At 67.7% G+C, this 16,847-nt stretch overlaps 1 protein-coding gene across 1 annotated transcript; it reads left to right on the top strand.

Moving 5' to 3' along the window:
• The first annotated feature begins 4,535 nt into the window (after nucleotides 1-4,535).
• Nucleotides 4,536-13,797, top strand: BEST2 (bestrophin 2). Its single transcript, XM_044995241.1, has 11 exons — nucleotides 4,536-4,717; nucleotides 5,203-5,448; nucleotides 6,468-6,646; nucleotides 6,961-7,055; nucleotides 7,524-7,757; nucleotides 9,451-9,605; nucleotides 10,700-10,777; nucleotides 11,212-11,364; nucleotides 12,179-12,259; nucleotides 12,409-12,563; nucleotides 13,218-13,797. The coding sequence occupies exons 3-11, from the start codon at nucleotides 6,495-6,497 to the stop codon at nucleotides 13,795-13,797; spliced, it is 1,683 nt and encodes a 560-aa protein (XP_044851176.1). The 5' UTR covers nucleotides 4,536-4,717; nucleotides 5,203-5,448; nucleotides 6,468-6,494.
• The last annotated feature ends 3,050 nt before the right edge of the window (nucleotides 13,798-16,847 follow it).

Genomic DNA, 16,847 nt, shown 5'->3' with positions numbered 1-16,847 from the left:
GAGCCCTCTACGTGGCACAGCCCATGGGGCTTCCTGCAGGGTGGTCACTGTGCTGTGTGGGGAACTTGAGCCTTGATGTGGAGGCAGTACGGGGTAGGGGTTGGAGCAGGGGGTGGGGTGAGGGCTCCCGCGTGGGGTCTAGCGGGTGGTTAGTCCAGGGACACGGGGCATCAGGGCTCCTGGGTTCTCTCGCTCCCCTCTCTGCGCCAGCCGGTGTAGTGCGGGGCGGGGGGGGCGCTGGGGAAGGACAGGCAGCCCTTTATGGGCGCTACAGGGGTGCGCTTGCTGTATTGACAAAGGGCCTGGCGGGGACAGAGCCCAGAAGGGAGAGAAAACCAACGCTTGGGACTGGGGGTGTGGGGGCAGGGCCGGATTCTCAGTCCCTCCCTCCTTGCATGTGGGCTGCGGGGGTGGGGCTTCCTTGGCATCCCCTGTATTCTGGGCCCCGGCATCAGTTAGAGCAGCCTCTGGGCTGCTCTACCTCTCGCTCTGCACCTCCTGTGGTGCAGAGCCGGCTCTACCCTTCCGCCATGCTGGGGGGGTCATAGGGGGCTATTCGCACCGACTGTATGACCCCTGCGGTGTCCTGCACAGCAGTACGAGGAGCTGGCAGCTTCTGCGCTCAGGCCCTGGGCCTGGAACCCTTCCCCCGGCGTGGAGGGGCTGCAGCTTCCCATTCAAGCCCGGCCGAGGCAGGTTGGTGCCTCGGACGTGTGGCCCCCGAGCTCCCTGTGGGGTGAGGGGCCAGTCCCCAGCGGGGGGGCCTCTCCCCCCCCCCCCCCGAGCTGTAAGGGAGGCGGACGATGATTTCAGGTGCCAGTCAGGTGGCTGGGCCCTCCCCCTGCAATGGCTGGGAATGGGGAGCAGCCCTCAGGGCCCCGGTTCCCTGCCCCCCCACTGCACTGCAGCCTGGGCCCACTTCAGTCTTCATGGCTGGGGGCTGCCTGGAGCCCCCAGGTCTCTTGTGGGGGCTGCCCCCCGAAAATCCCACCCCCCTCCATGGGTTTGGTGAGCTGGTTCCTTCCCTGAGGCCAAAGGGAGCGAAGCCCTTGCTGAGGGGGGCTGTCAGACCGGGGTGACCCCTGGCTTGAATCCAGCCCCCTGTCGATTGCCTCTGCTTGGTGGAATTGGGCCGGGGGGGGGGGGCTGCAGGCTGTTATTAAACTGTGCTTGGCAGGGGGCTGGGGGCCTCCCCCATGTCCCATCTCTGCTCTCCGGCCCTACCTGGGCACTGGGGGATGGGGATCGAGCACCTGCCTCCCCGGTTCCTTCCCAGCTGCCTGAGGCTCTGCCGGGAAGCTGGAGGGGGGATTGCACCAGCCTTATCTCGAGGGGCTTCAAAGGGCGGGGGGGGGGTCCTGTGGATCAAAGCCAACAGCAGGAGGCAGGACTCCTGGATTCTATCAGCAGCTGAGGGGGGTCTAGTGGTTAGAGCAGGGGGCTGGGAGCCAGGACTCCTGGGGTCTATCCCCAGCTCTGGGTGCAGAGTGGGGTCTACTGGTTAGAGCGGGGCGCTCGGAGCCAGGACTCCTGGGTTTGGCACTGGGGGGCAGGGGGGGGAGAGCAGGGCCTAGCAGTCAGAACAGCACAGTGGGAGCTGGGATTCCTGGGTCCCTTCTGAGGGGGGGGCCGCGGCTGGGCTCGGTGACCGGGTCCGAGCCTCCCAGGCTCTGGCTTTGCCTGGGCTGGGGGCGCGGGCTGCAGCTGCGTGCCCGCCCTGTGCCCGCCCTGTGCCCGGCTGCAGCAGGGCTGTGAGGCGTGAGCGATGGGCTTATGAAACACGAGGGGCCCCGTGTGCGCCCAGGACGGGGGTTATGTAAGTCGCTCCCTGCCCGTGTCTGGAACTTGCGTCTGCCCCAGCAAGGGGCTGGGGGGGGGGGCTCATTAGCGCTGACCCGCTCGGCCATGTGTCTCCAAGCCGCCCGCTATGGCGGTGGGCACCGGCGCTGATCTTAAAGGGCCAGTGCCCTGCTCCATGGCTGTTTCCTGTTAGTCCATGAAGGGGGGGGGTCGACTCTGCCCATTAGGGGCTGCTGCAGGAGGAGAGTGGAATCTAGTGGTTAGGGCAGAGGGGGCGGAGAGCAGGACTCCTGGGTTCTATCCCAGGCTCTGGGAGGAGAGTGGGATCTGGGGGGGGGGGGGAGCAGGACTCCGGGGTTCTATCCCAGGCTCTGGGAGGAGAGTGGGATCTGGGGTGGGGGGGGAGCAGGACTCCTGGGTTCTATCCCCGGCTCTGGGAGGAGAGTGGGATCTAGTGGTGGTGTGGGGGCAGCAGGACTCCTGGGTTCTATCCCAGGCTCTGGGAGGAGAGTGAGATCGGGGGGGGGGGAGCAGGACTCCTGGGTTCTATCCCAGGCTCTGGGAGGAGAGTGGGATCTAGGGGGGGGGAGCAGGACTCCTGGGTTCTACAGCCATCACTTGCGGGGGTGCTCAGGCTGCCAGAGCAGGATCTGCTCCCGTCCCTCGTAGTGGGAGTCACACCTCCCCCCCCCCCCCACTGCCCAGCACGGCACAAGCTGCCCCCTCCTCCCTTCCCAGCCCCTGGCTTTGCAGACAAACGGGGGCGGGGGGGCTGCAGGCTGGTCCATGTGCCAGGGAGGATCTGGAAGAGGCGATGATGGGGGAAGGGGGGTGGTTAATGTCTGGTGGGGGGGGGACTTGCCTCAGCCTCCGGCCAGGTGCTGCCCTGGGGAGCCCCCCTGACCCCTGCCAGCCCCTGGGGGGGGGGTTGCCGTGTGTTGCTCTGGGGCAGGGCCGGGCTCATCCCCCCCCCCAGGCCATCAGCAGGGAGCCCCCAGCCCGCATCGTTCCCGGCGGGCAGGGCTGATTGGGGGGCGGGAGGGGCAGCCGGTGCTTAGCCAGGTATGTGCTGGGTTTGCCCCACAGCCCAGCGCCCCCCCCCCCGCCCTGGCCCCGCAGTTGCCTTGCTCCTGGTGGCAGCGACCATCACCCCCCTTAGCACTGCCCCAGGCCCTGCTCGCTTGGGTCACACCCGGCACCCTCCTCCCAGGAGTCCCTGCTCCCAACCCCCCGGCTCCAACCATTAGACCTCACTCCCCTCCCAAAGCTGGGGAGAGAACCCAGGAGTCCTGGCTCCCGCCCCCCTGCTCTACCCACTGGCCCCCACTCCCCTCCCAGAGCCAGGGAGAGAACCCAGGAGTCCTGGCTGCCACACACCCTCGCTCTACCCACTGCCCCCCACTCCCCTCCCAGAGCCGGGGAGAGAACCCAGGAGTCCTGGCTCCCAGCCTGCCCTCCTCTACCCACTGGCCCCCACTCCCCTCCCAGAGCCGGGGAGAGAACCCAGGAGTCCCGGCTCCCAGCCTGCCCTGCTCTACCCACTAGCCCCCACTCCCCTCCCAGAGTGGGGGAGAGAACCCAGGAGTCCCGGCTGCCCTGCATTTCTGGGAAGGGGGTTGCATAACTCCGGAGAATGTGCCGGGGGCTTTGGAGACTCGGAGCTGGAGCACGTGCATTGTCTGAGGTGTTTGCCCTGCTGCCCCCCCCCCCGCAGGGATCAAACCTTGGGGGTGTTGACTCGTCAAACAGATCGAGCGATAGAAGCCAATGGCAGGAGGGAGCCGGTGCCCTCAGGCCCCCTGCGGCGGGGGGGGGGGGGACACACACACTCCAGCACCTCCCATGCTCTGCTACTGGGGGGAGGCCGGACACCTGGGTTCTCTTCCCAGCTCGGGGAGGGGAGGAGTTGGATCTAGTGGTCAGAGCAGGTGGGGTGGGGCGGGGCCCGGGGGGCTGGAGATGGGAATAGGAGCAAGGAGTCCAGCCCCCTACTCTAACTCCGACCCCGCTCCCTTCCCAGAGCAGGACCTGACCCCCAGCCCCCTCCTTAATCGCCCCACCAGCCCCAGAGCCAGGAATAGAACCCAGGAGTCCTGACTCCCAGCCCCCTCCTTAATCACCCCACCAGCCCCAGAGCCAGGAACGGAACCCAGGAGTCCTGACTCCCAGCCCCCTCCTTAATCACCCCACCAGAGCCAGGAATAGAACCCAGGAGTCCTGACTCCCAGCCCCCTCCTTAATCGCCCCACCAGCCCCAGAGCCGGGACCAGAACCCAGGAGTCCTGACTCCCAGCCCCCTCCTTAATCTCCCCACCAGCCCCAGAGCCGGGACCAGAACCCAGGAGTCCTGACTCCCAGCCCCCTCCTTAATCGCCCCACCAGCCCCAGAGCCGGGACCAGAACCCAGGAGTCCTGACTCCCAGCCCCCTCCTTAATCACCCCACTAGCCCCCACTCCCCTCCTGCTCAATCGTTTCTCAGCCCCCTTAACTCCCCCTGAAACCAGCCACAGGATCTGACCCTCTGTGATCCCTGAGGAGCTGGTGCCAGTACAACCCAGCCCCCCCCTCCAGCGGTGGGAAAGGAAGCTACGCCCCCCCCCCAGGGCCCGTCCCTCTAATCCCCCCCCCCCCGCCGCCAGGCAATCAAAGGTTCTGGGAGGACAAAGGTCAGAGGGGTGGGCTCGGAGGTATTTAAACAGCAGCCCAGGGGAGTGGGTCTCTCTAAGCAGCTGCAGTCCCGCCCTGGTGTCCCCCTGGCTGCTCCTGGAGGTCCCTGGGTGTCTTCACCTTCCCGGGCCCGGCTCCTTGGCCCCCCAGGAGGAGAGGGGGGGGGTAGATTTGCTGCTCGGCTGCCTTCAGTTTAACTTCTCCTCCACCAGTGGCTGATTGCGAAGAGACCCGGCAGATCCAGGCAAGGTCAGTGCCAAGCCCCCCCCGCCCCCAAATCGGAGGATCCTGCAGTGGTGGGAATGGGGGGGTGGGAGTGTGAGGTGCTGAGCAGACAGTGGGGACTTGGGGGGGGGTGAGCCTGTGCTGGGAGCCGCAGGGACACCCTCTCTTTCCCCATGAGCGCTGGGAGCCTCAGCTCTGTCTCTAAAGTCCCAATCCTGCAACCACAGATTAGGGGTCATTACGGTAGCACCCAGGATCAGAACCCCATTGGGCTGGGGGGCTGAACAGGTTTAGGTGTATTACGGTAGCACCTCAGCACCCCTGTCATGCTGCACAACCCCCGGGGGGGGGGGTGTAAGTGATGTCAGTAACCCCCCACCCCCACCCCAGCAGTCACAAAATCATGAGACAGGCGCCTACAAACATTCCCGGCCACCTGGGGGCTGGTTTCATTGGCCATCTGCTGTGGCCCCTGCCGGAGCCGGACACTTTCAAGGCCTTTTCTGCAGCTGGCAGGGCGAGAAGCTCCGGGGAGCGAGCGTCTCAGAATCCCATGACTCTGGGAGCTGAAGCTTGACAGACAAAAAGACCCAAGATCAGAAGAACTGTGGTTAAAAGGAGGCGGCTCGCAGCAGTTCGGCTGCTTTGAAACGAGCGCCAGTGAAGCCGACTATGGAAATCACCCAGGGGCTCAGGCCTGGCGGGACAGCGAGCTCATGGATCTGACCCAGCTAGAGCACTTCTAGGTGTCAAAGGTGAACGCCGCTGTCTGGGGAATCATGGTTCAGTTCCCAGCAATGGCTGGAGCCCTGCGTGTGCAGGCCAGGCCTCTGGCTGGCCAGCGAATCGCAGTAGCAGCGGCTGGAATATTTGGGGACTGGTTTTCGCAATTGCTCTTTAACTACTGAGATGTGCTAGTCTATAAGGTGCCACAGGACTCTGCTGGTTTCTAACGGTTATCAGATGAGCCGGGACTATGATGTTCCTGGACTTTGAGTGGGGGCTATTGGCGAGCTCGGGAAGATGATGTGAATCGGGACGATCAAATTATTGGAAAGTTTAGTTCGGGGGTTTGCAATCGGGGGGGGGGGTCGGGACCCCTCAGGGGGTCGCGAGGTTACTACACGGGGGGGGGGGGGTCGCAAGCCATCAACCTTCCCCCCAAACCCCACTTTCCCTCCAGCATTTATATTGGTGTTAAATAGATACAAACGTGTTTTTAATGGATAACGGGGGGGGGGGTCGCACTCAGAGTCCTGCGATGTGAAGGGGTCACCAGTAAAAACGTTTGAGAGCCGCGGGTTTAGTTAGTTGAAACTTTAAAATGTTGCCACTTTAACCCCACTCCCCCAGCGTCCCTTTGTGGGAAAGGGGTTATAGTGGGAGCCAGGACTCCTGGGTTCTGTCCCTGCTCTGGGAGGGAGTGGGGTCTAGTGGTTAGAGCAGGGGGAGCTGGGAGTCAGGACTCCTGGGTTCTGTCCCTGCTCTGGGAGGGAGTGGGGTCTAGTGGTTAGAGCAGGGGGAGCTGGGAGTCAGGACTCCTGGGTTCTGTCCCCGCTCTGAGAGTGGGGTCTAGTGGTTAGAGCAGGGGGAGCTGGGAGTCAGGACTCCTGGGTTCTGTCCCCGCTCTGGGAGGGAGTGGGGTCTAGTGGTTAGGGCTCCCCCCCCCCGCCCCAGTCCTGCACCAGTGCATGGGGTGGCCCCCGTGACCTCCTGACGTCCCTTCCGGCCTTTCTCTGACCCCGTGGCCATTGCTGTCCGTGTGTCTCTGCAGGGCCCGTGTCCCCCCGGCCGCCCCGCCATGACTGTCACCTACACGGCCCGCGTGGCCAACGCCCGTTTTGGGGGCTTCTACAAACTGCTGCTGCTCTGGCGTGGGAGCATCTACAAGCTGCTGTACAAGGAGTTCCTGGCCTTCTTCGTCACCTACCTGGGGCTCAGCCTGACCTACCGGTGAGGGGGGCCCTTTGCACGCACGTGTGCCCCGGGCCTGTGCACGGCTGTGGTGAGCGTGCCCCTTGCACACGTGCTTGTGGCTCTTTGCACGCGTGTGCAGGTGGGTGGGGGGCAGAGCATGCCCCCGGCCCCTCGCACGTCTGTGTGCCTGCGCTCTCATCGGGGGGAGGGGCGTGCGGCACTTTGCACGTGTGTGTGGACGCCCCATCCCTGTGCACAGTCTGGGTGGAAACCCCCCGGGCGAGGGCACCAACCTCCTTGCATTTCTCTCCCCTCCCCCCCCCCCCCCCCGGCCCAATTCCCACCCGCAGCTTCGTCCTGGCCGAGGATCAGAAACGCTACTTTGAGAAACTGGTGATTTACTGCGACAACTACGCCAACCTGATCCCCGTCTCCTTCGTGCTGGGTAAGAGCCGGGACCCCCCGCCCAGCCCCTCGTGTGAGAGACCTGCCCTCCTCCCCCAGGCCCCTGCCCTTTCCGAGGGCGGGCAGGCACTATAGGGTGTATGGGCCCCACTGGCTCCCCCCCTGGGGGGCAGAATGCCCCTCTGGGCTGTTTGTAGCATGATGGGGGGGCTGTGGGTGTGGGCTCAGCTCGGGGGGGGAGGGGCTGTGGGTGTGGGCTCAGCTCTCCCACCAGGTCGGGACCAGCCCTGGGTTCGAATCCCGCTAGGCCCCTCAAGCCAGGGCTGGGACCCTCCAGTCGAACGGGGTGAGAGTGAGCGACTCCTCCCGGCCCCATTGGATCCAGCTGACCCGCCTGAGCTTGGGGCTTGTTTGCTGTGTCCCCCCCCAGGCAGGGCTGGGGTCCAGGACGCCGGGGTCCTGTGGCCGGCTCGGGCCATGACTCCTGGGCTTGTCCCTTTGCCCGCAGGCTTCTACGTCACGCTGGTGGTGAACCGGTGGTGGAGCCAGTACACCTGCATGCCCATGCCCGACCGCCTGATGTGCGCCATCTCCGGCTCCGTGCACGGCGGGGACGAGCGGGGCCGGCTCTACCGCCGCACCCTGATGCGCTACAGCAGCCTCTCGGCCGTGCTCATCCTGCGCTCCGTCAGCACCGCCGTCTTCAAGCGCTTCCCCACCATCGACCACGTGGTGGAGGCAGGTAGGTGCCGGGGGGCGCTGGGCTGCAGGGAGCGGGGCGGGGGCTCAGCAGGGGGCGCTCTCCCCTGGCAGGCAGGGCTGGCCCCAGGAGGCGCTAGGGGGCGCTGGGCTGCAGGGAGCAGGGCAGGAGGTCAGCAGGGGGCGCTAGGGGGCTCAGCAGGGGGCGCTGGGGGCGCTGGGCTGCAGGCAGTGGGGGGGCTCAGCAGGGGGCGCTAGGGGGCGCTGGGCTGCAGGGAGCGGGGCGGGGGCTCAGCAGGGGGCGCTAGGGGGCGCTGGGCTGCAAGGAGCGGGGCAGGGGGTCAGCAGGGGGCGCCAGGGGCAGGTGGTCAGCAGGGGGCGCTAGGGGGCGCTGGGCTGCAGGCAGTGGGGGGGGCTCAGCAGGGGGTGCTAGGGGGCGCTGGGCTGCAGGCAGTGGGGGGAGGCTCAGCAGGGGAAGCTGGGCGGCAGGGAGCAGGGCAGGGGGTCAGCAGGGGGCGCTAGGGGGCGCTGGGCTACAGGCAGTGGGGGGGGCTCAGCAGGGGGCGCTAGGGGGCACTGGGCTACAGGCAGTGGGGGGGGGCTCAGCAGGGGGCGCTCTCCAATCCCGAGCCGAGCTGCAATCCGCTGGGAGACAAAACTCAAGGCCCCAGGCCCTGGTGGGCAGCACAGCTCGGCTGTCACTCCCCATTTGAGTCGGGGGGTTGAACCCCGGCGTCCTGGCTGGCGCCCAGCCCCGGAAATTCCTTTCCAGCTCCCTGACTCCCTCCCGCTGCTTCAGCTGGATCCAGATCTCACTCCACGGCCTGATCAAAACCTTGGCGCAGCTGTTCAGCAGCCTCCGTGCCAAAAGCCGCTGCGTCTCGCTGCCTTGCCAGGGACCCTGTGTAAACAGCCCCCAGCCCCACCCCAGAGGCGGCTGCAGCTCAGTGCCGGGCCAGGGGTCCCTGTGTAAACAGCCCCCAGCCCCACCCCAGAGGCGGCTGCATCTCAGCGCCGGGTGAGGGGTCTCTGTATAAACAGCCCCCAGCCCCACCCCAGAGGCGGCTGCATCTCAGCGCCGGGTGAGGGGTCTCTGTATAAACAGCCCCCAGCCCCACCCCAGAGGTGGCTGCAGCCAGCGCCGGGCCAGGGTCCCTGTGTAAACAGCCCCCAGCCCCACCCCAGAGGCGGCTGCATCTCAGCGCCGGGCCAGGGTCCCTGTGTAAACAGCCCCCAGCCCCACCCCAGAGGTGGCTGCATCTCAGCGCCGGGCCAGGGGTCCCTGGATAAACAGCCCCCGGCCCCACCCCAGAGGTGGCTGCAGCCAGCGCCGGGCCAGGGATCCCTGGATAAACAGCCCCCCCTGCACCCCACCCCGGAGGGGCTGCATCTCAGCACCGGGCCAGGGGTCCCTGTGTAAACAGCCCCCGGCCCCACCCCAGAGGCAGCTGCAGCTCAGCTCCAGGTGAGGGGTCCCAGTGTAGAGCCTGTTTAAAGGGTGGGGGGACTGCCCAGGGAGGCTGATGAAAGGGGGGTCTAAAGGAGGGGAGGGACTGAGGCTGGGTCAGTTTGTGCCCCAGGGGTCCCAGTTGCTCATGCCCGAAGCGACCCCCATGTGCCGCTCCTGCTCCCGCTGGCGGCCAGGGGCCGGAGGGGCTGCGGGACGCAGAGGCCGCCGGTCTGGTCCCCGGCCCAGGCTGGGGGGCAGCTGGGTGACCCCTTCCCCTCGCCCGCAGGCTTCATGACCCGTGAGGAGCGGAAGAAATACGAGAACCTGAGCTCGTCCTACAACAAGTACTGGATCCCCTGCGTCTGGTTCACCAACCTGGTGGCCCAGGCTCGCAAGGAGGGACGCGTCCGGGACAACTGCGCCCTCAAGATGCTCATGGAGGTGGGTGGAAACCGGGGGGGGGGGGGGGAGGTCGCCTGGGGATGCCTGGGTTCTGTGTCCGGCTTGGGGGGGGGAGCCCCAGATGCCTGGGTTCTATGTCCGGCTCGGGGGGGGGGAGCCCCGGATGCCTGGGTCCTGTGTCCGGCTCAGGGGGGGGGGAGCCCCGGATGCCAGGGTTCTATGTCCGGCTCGGGGGGGGGACCCCCGGATGCCTGGGTCCTGTGTCCGGCTTGGGGGGGGAGAGCCCTGGATGCCTGGGTTCTGTGTCTGGCTCGGGGGGGGGGGAGCCCCGGATGCCGGGGGTCTGTGTCCGGCTCGGGGGGGGGGGGGGGGGGAGCCCCGGATGCCTGGGTTCTGTGTCCGGCTCAGGGGGGGGTGAGCCCTGGATGCCTGGGTTCTGTGTCCGGCTTGGGGGGGGAGAGCCCCGGATGCCTGGGTTCTGTGTCTGCCTCGGGGGGGGGGGAGCCCCGGATGCCTGGGTTCTGTGTCCGGCTCGGGGGGGGGGGGGTGAGCCCCGGATGCCTGGGTTCTGTGTCCGGCTCAGGGGGGGGTGAGCCCCAGATGCCTGGGTTCTGTGTCCGGCTCAGGGGGGGGTGAGCCCCGGATGCCTGGGTTCTGTGTCCGGCTCGGGGGGGGGGGGTGAGCCCCAGATGCCTGGGTTCTGTGTCCGGCTTGTGGGGGGGGGTGAGCCCCGGATGCCTGGGTTCTGGGCCCAGCTCGGGGCGGGGGTGGGGGGTGAGCCCCGGATGCCTGGGTTCTACCTCTTGTCCCACCTGATTTGAATCCAGCCCCTGGTGGTGACTGGCAAATCCAGAGCCTCGTGTGCCTGGTGATGAGTTTGCTGAGGCTCTGCTCAGCTCCCAGCTGCGTCTGAGCAGCACTAACTGGGGGCTGATGGGGGAGACTGAGCCCCCCCCCCAGCCCTAGAGGGGACCCCAGTGGGGGAGACACCTTGGCAGTGGTGGGGGCTCTGTGCTGGGCAGGGGGCATTTCCTGGGGATGCCCTGAGTCTGTCCCTGGGGGGCTGTCAAGCTGCCCCCCCCCAGCAGGGATCTGCCCCCTCCCTGGCTCTGAAATCCCCCCCCCCCCGCCAGGAGCTGAATCACTTCCGTGCGAACTGCAGCATGTTGTTCCACTACGACTGGATCAGCGTCCCCCTGGTCTACACGCAGGTGAGCACCGACCCCGTGGAGTGGAGGCTGGGGGAGCCCGGGCGCCGGGGTTCCGGGCCCGGTGCTGGGATGGGGAGGAGAGGGGAGGGGAGGGGCAGGGCTGGGATAGGGAGCCCGGACGCCGGGGTTCTGGGGGACTCGGACACCAGGGTTCTGGGCATGAGATGGGATGGGAAAAAGAGGGGAGGGGGAGGGGCAGGGGCCAGGGAGCCCGGACGCCGGGGTTCCGGGGAGGGGCAGGGGCCAGGGAGCCCGGACGCGGGGGTTCCGGGGAGGGGGAGGGGCCGGGGAGCCCGGACGCCGGGGTTCCGGGGAGGGGCAGGGCCGGGGAGCCCAGACACCGGGGTTCTGCGGAGGGGGAGGGGCAGGGCCGGGGAGCCCGGACGCCGGGGTTCCAGTCCCGGCGCTGCCCTGCCTCCCTGCCTCGCCCCCAGGTGGTGACCATCGCCGTGTACAGCTTCTTCGTGGCCTGTCTGATCGGGCGCCAGTTCCTGGACCCGGCCCAGGGCTACGAGGGCCACAACCTGGACCTGTGTGTGCCGGTCTTCACCCTGCTGCAGTTCTTCTTCTACGTGGGCTGGCTCAAGGTGTGGGTGTGTGGGGGGGGGGGGGGCTCCAGGTCTGGGGCTGGCCAAGGGGGTGGGGCAGGGTACTTGGGGGGGGGGGGCGCAGAGAGCTGGGGGAGGGGCCTACCCCCCAGCTGAGCCCTGCTCCACACAGGTGGCTGAGCAGCTGAGCAGTGCTGGGGGAGGGGTGGGGGCGCAGGAAGCTGGGGGAGGGGTGGGCCTGGCAGGGGTGTTGGGGGGCAGGGAGCCGGGGGAGGGGCAGGCCTGGCAGGGATGTTGGGGGTCAGGGTGCTGGTGGAGGGGTGTTTGGGGGCAGGGCACTGGCGGAGGAGCGGGCCTGGTGGAGGTGTTGGGGGGCAGGGCACTGGGGGAGGAGCGGGCCTGGTGGTGTTGGGGGGCAGGGCGCTGGGGGAGGGGTGTTGGGGGTCAGGGAGCCGGGGGAGGGGCAGGCCTGGCAGGGGTGTTGGGGGGCAGGGCGCTGGCAGAGGGGCAGGCCTGGTGGAGGTGTTGGGGGGCAGGGCACTGGGGGAGGGGTGTTGGGGGGTCAGGGAGCCGGGGGAGGGGCAGGCCTGGCAGGGGTGTTGGGGGGCAGGGTGCTGGCAGAGGGGCAGGCCTGGTGGAGGTGTTGGGGGGCAGGGCACTGGGGGAGGGGTGTTGGGGGTCAGGGAGCCGGGGGAGGGGCAGGCCTGGCAGGGGTGTTGGGGGGCAGGGTGCTGGCAGAGGGGCAGGCCTGGTGGAGGTGTTGGGGGGGTAGGGCGCTGGGGGAGGGGTGTTGGGGGGCAGGGGTGTTGGGGGAGGGTCTGTCCCCCCCCCCAGCTGAACCGTGCTCCCCCAGGTCGCCGAGCAGCTGATCAATCCCTTTGGGGAGGACGACGACGACTTCGAAACCAACCTGCTGATCGACCGCAATTTCCAGGTACCTCCCCCCAGCCCCCTGCCAGCCCCCCAGACTGTGGGGTCCTGACGAACACCCAGCAGGACCCTCCCCCCACCCCTTAGTGTCTGGCTCCCGCTCCCCCAGTCAGTCTAGAACCCAGGAGTCCTGAGCCCTGCCCTGCCCCCCAGGTCTCCATGATGGCGGTGGACGAGATGTACGACGACCTGCCCCTGCTGGAGAAGGACCGTTACTGGGACGCCTCCAACCCCCGCGCCCCCTACACGGCGGCCACCGTCTTCCTGCTGCACCAGCCGTCTTTCCAGGGCTCCACCTTCGACATGACGTGAGCCCGGGCCGGGGGGTGGGGGCTCCCTTGGGTGGCCCCTGGACCACAGGGATCCCGGGGCACTTGGGCCTCTCTGCTGAGGTCTCACCCAAGGGGGATGGGATGGGAACGTTGCTGCCCCATCCTGGAACCTGCGTAGTTTGGGGCCTCCCACCCCAGAGGTGGCTGCAGCTCAGCGCCGGTGAGGGACCAGTGTATAACGAGGGGCCGTGCCCCACCCCAGAGGTGGCTGCAGCTCAGTGCCGGGTGAGGGACCCGTGTATAACGAGGGGCCGTGCCCCACCCCAGAGGTGGCTGCAGCTCAGCACCGGGTGAGGGACCCGTGTATAACGAGGGGCCGTGCCCCACCCCAGAGGTGGCTGCAGCTCAGCGCCCGGTGAGGGACCCGTGTATAACGAGGGGCCGTGCCCCACCCCAGAGGTGGCTGCAGCTCAGCGCCGGGTGAGGGACCCGTGTATAACGAGGGGCCGTGCCCCACCCCAGAGGTGGCTGCAGCTCAGCACCGGGTGAGGGACCCGTGTATAACGAGGGGCCGTGCCCCACCCCAGAGGTGGCTGCAGCTCAGCGCCGGGTGAGGGACCCGTGTATAATGAGGGGCCGTGCCCCACCCCAGAGGTGGCTGCATTCCAATCCCTGGTCTCTCTGGTGCAGGCTGCCCAAGGAGGACATGCAGTTCCAGCCGCTGGAGGAGATCGAGGAGGGGCTGGAGCCGAGCCGGCACGTCCCCCTGCACCTCCTGAACCGGCTGCTGGCCACGGGGCCCGCCCCGGGCAGCTTCGGCCGGCGCCTCTCCCTCCTGCGCCGCAAGAACAGCTGCGTCTCCGAGGCCTCCACCTCCTACAGCTGCCTGTGCCAGGACACGCAGAGCACGGACTGCAGCTGTGGGCCCCCCGCCCGCCGCCTGCCCCTCAGCGAGGTCCCCTTTGCCCCGGAGCAGCGGGGCTGGGAGGGGGGCGAGGAAGCCGGGCCCTGGGCCCCGGGCCGCCACGAGGAGGCCTTGGCCGAGGACTCGGACTTTGCCCAGCGCTCCCAGGTCTCCTTCCTTCACCCCGACGGCGCCGCCCCTGTGGCCGGCGGCTTCCCTTCGCCACAGGACGTGGGGCCCCTTGTGGACACGTCCTTCCTCCTGCAGCCGGGAGCCGCCCAGGAGCCCCCCGCCCGCAGCGGCCCCCCCAGTGCCGGCTACCGCCCCTGGCTGCAGAACTGCATCGAGGAGGAGACCGTGGCGTGAGCCGGGCCGGGCTGAGCCGGGACCAAACCCCAGTGCCCGGTGAGGGGGCCGGGGCCGTTCCCTTGATGTGACGGCAGAGATGCCCGGTTCTGGCCAATACAGCTGAGCCCAGATCTGGTGCCGCCAGATGAACTGTTCAAAGGGGGGGGGGGGGGGTCCATCAGTGCCCCCCCTCCCCCAGACCCCTCTGCTCCCTGTCTCACCAGCTACATGCTGGCCCCTGGTGGGTGCAGCGCCCCCTGCTGGCGGACCCGTGCAGTGCCCAGCTCCAGTCCCCTCAACTCTCATCCACGACAGGGCGGGACCCTGCTGCAAACGCCACCGTCCTCGGGGCCTCGCCCCGGCCTCTACCCTCGCTCGCCAGCCGGGACTGGATTCGGGGGCGGGGGGGGGGCTGAGCTGGGGGGGAGCCTCCCCCCTCGGGGGCTGGGGGAAAACGGCTCAATCCCTTTTCTTTCACAGTCTGGCTCCTGCCTTTTTAAATATACGTTTATGAAGCTGCTCTGGAGTGGGGTCTTGTGCAGGGGGTGGGGTGGGGGGAAGGCTGGCTGCAGTCTGCTGGGAGCAGCTCCGTGCCTCAGTTTCCCCCTCTGCCCCACGGAACGACTCTCACGCTGCTCTCACGTGCAGGGCTCGTGTGCGCTGCTGGGAACAGGCAGTGGGGCCAGTCCCACCTCCAGGCACGTGGGTCACGTTTAAAATAAAATGGGCTGGGGGGGCTCAGCGGGGGTCACCCCACTGTCCTCACTTTCATGCCCTGGGGGGTGGCAGCGGTGGAGCTGGGATTTGGCCCCTGGGGGCAGGAGTAGAAGCTTGTGGGGCCCATGGATGGGGGAGTGGGGGGCAGGTTCAGAGCCTGAGCCTAACTTTGAACAGCTGCAGCTTCTGCTCTGAGTAGCGTCTCAGTGCTGGACGAGGGACCTGCATATAATCAGCCGTGTCCCACCCCAGAGGTGGCTGCATCTGCGTAGAATAAGCAGCAACTCTCACCGCTGGGCCCCAGGAGAGCCAGTCTCCCCCTCCCCCATCCCCACGGCGCTCAAAGCGGCAAACTCCCCCCTCCTGTGAGCCGCCGATGGAAAAGCCCTGGCCCTGGCTGTGGCCTGCGTGGCTGCCCCGGGCTTGAAGCCCCCAGCCAAGCCCTGAGCTCAGCTGACAGCTAGTTGCTGGGATGGCTCTGCCCAGCCTGGGGGGGGGGGGGATTTCTGCTGCCCCCCAGGGCACTGAGCTCGCCGCCTGAGGCTGAGAGCCGGCCGCTGGCCAGGCCAAGTCCTAGGAGAGACGGGGCAGAACCAGGGCTGAGGGGTTGCCCATTGGGGCAGTTTTTAAGCCCAGCCCCTGGGCCCCCTCAGCCAGAATTTGGGCTTGAGCTGGGAGGGAGGTGGTGGAGGTTGTGGGCTGGTGGCTCCCAATTTCCCCTTCTGGTCTCAACCCAAAACCCCCTCGAGGGGGGGTGGCTGCCTCAGGCCCCGCCCGGGGCTGGAGAGCCAGGCAGAGCTGGAGCCGAGCCAGCAGCCCCTGCCGTTTGATCTGGGGGGGGGCTGGGCTCCAGGGCTCGGCTGGGCAGCTGCTGTGACCAGAGCGGCGAGGTGGGGGTGTTGCCCCCTTTGAGGGAGGGGGGAAGCGAGGCCCAGCCGCTCAGGGCGCTTTCAAAGCCCCCCAGTTCAGCGGGAGTTGCGGGGGCTGGGCGGAGACCGGGACAGAGCTGGCACGAGGGCCCCCCCAGCCCACAGGGAATGGAGCCCTGGGTTTATCGCTGCCTTTAACTCCAGCCTGACCACACACCCCCGTCAGCCAAACCGGGGCAAAAACTCCCCTTAACTCACGACCAGGTTTTCAACTGAACCGACCCCCCCACCCCCACTCGTTTGGCTCCAGTTGAAATTGGCTTAAAAACCAGCTTGAATTAAGCCAGAGCCACTGCTGTTTACCCAGGCCCAGGGGTGCTGCCCCCCAGTGGACACCTCCAGCATGGATGGATGGTTTTAAACCTGCCCCCCCCCCCCAGGGCTCACTACCAGGAAGCCTGTGAGGGCCTGGGGTCCATCCTGCCACAACTCTGACCCGCCCCAGCTGCTACCTCACAAACTTTCCGGGCCCAGTCTAGGCAGCAAGAGCCAGATGCCTCATGGGTGGGGAAACCCAGCGGGGTCGGGGGGGGGGGAGATGGGGAGCCCCAGCCTGCGGTTTAGGGCCAGTCCTGCATCTGGCATTTCCACACCTGCTGGAGGGGAGGCACTGACACCCCCCCCCCCCCGCGGGTCTAGGAGCTTGGCACCTTCATGCTCAGATTTAGCTCCCAACCAGAAAGAGAAGCAATGGGGGGGGGGGCAGGGGGCAGAGCCTGGGGGACAATCCCAGAGCAGCCCCAGGGAAGAACTGGGGGGGGAATCTATGCCACGAGGTGGAAGGAGCAAATAGGGGCAGAGAACACCTGGCCTGGGGGGGGGTCCCTGCGATGGTGGGGGGGGCAGCCAGGGGCGTGGGGGAGAAGCGGAGGGGGACACAGGCCCTGCTCCAGGCAACGCCCTCTGCCTCCAGCGGCGCCCCCAGCCTCTCTCATCGCGGGAGAGAACTGGGCAGCTGGCCACGGGCCAGGGGCTCTGCTCAGAGCATGGCAGCTGCTGCCTCCACCAGCACGGGGGGTGTGTGTGTGAGTCAGGCAGGCCCCAGCAGCCCCCGGCACTACGTGCCAGCTCCCCCCAGGAGGGGGTTTGTCTCCCCTTGGCCCTGGGAGCTCACCCGCTTCCCTCTGGCACTGCCTGCTGCTGCAGGGCGCTGGGGGCTCCCTCCAGCCTGGAGCTGGGAAGGCCCAGGGGTAGCACCCACCCCATGGGCGGGAGGGGGCTGCTCTTCTCTCTGCAGGCTGGAAACATGAAGCCAGAGGGAGGCTCCATTCCCAGCTCTGCCCTGGGCCTGCTGGGCACCTGTTTCCCCAGCCGCTGAGTGGGGCTAAGGCTACCGAGGCTGCCTGGGGACCAGGGCGCTGCAGCTGAATGGGGCAGGGCCGCTGGAGCCCCTGCGCGGGGATGGGCGAGACGGGCCCCAGC

The sequence above is a fragment of the Mauremys mutica genome, chromosome 20 (assembly GCF_020497125.1).
Source record: "Mauremys mutica isolate MM-2020 ecotype Southern chromosome 20, ASM2049712v1, whole genome shotgun sequence".
Classification (NCBI taxonomy): domain Eukaryota; kingdom Metazoa; phylum Chordata; order Testudines; family Geoemydidae; genus Mauremys; species Mauremys mutica.
The sequence above is the reverse complement of the archived record's forward strand: the minus strand, read 5'-3'. Positions and strand labels throughout refer to the sequence as shown.

Coding starts and splice junctions, on each gene's coding strand:
- BEST2 (XM_044995241.1), top strand. CDS start 6,495: ATGACTGTCACCTACACGGCCCGCGTGGCCAACGCCCGTTTTGGGGGC. Junction 11,365..12,178: donor TCTACGTGGGCTGGCTCAAG/GTGTGGGTGTGT, acceptor GTGCTCCCCCAG/GTCGCCGAGCAGCTGATCAA. Junction 12,260..12,408: donor TGATCGACCGCAATTTCCAG/GTACCTCCCCCC, acceptor CCTGCCCCCCAG/GTCTCCATGATGGCGGTGGA.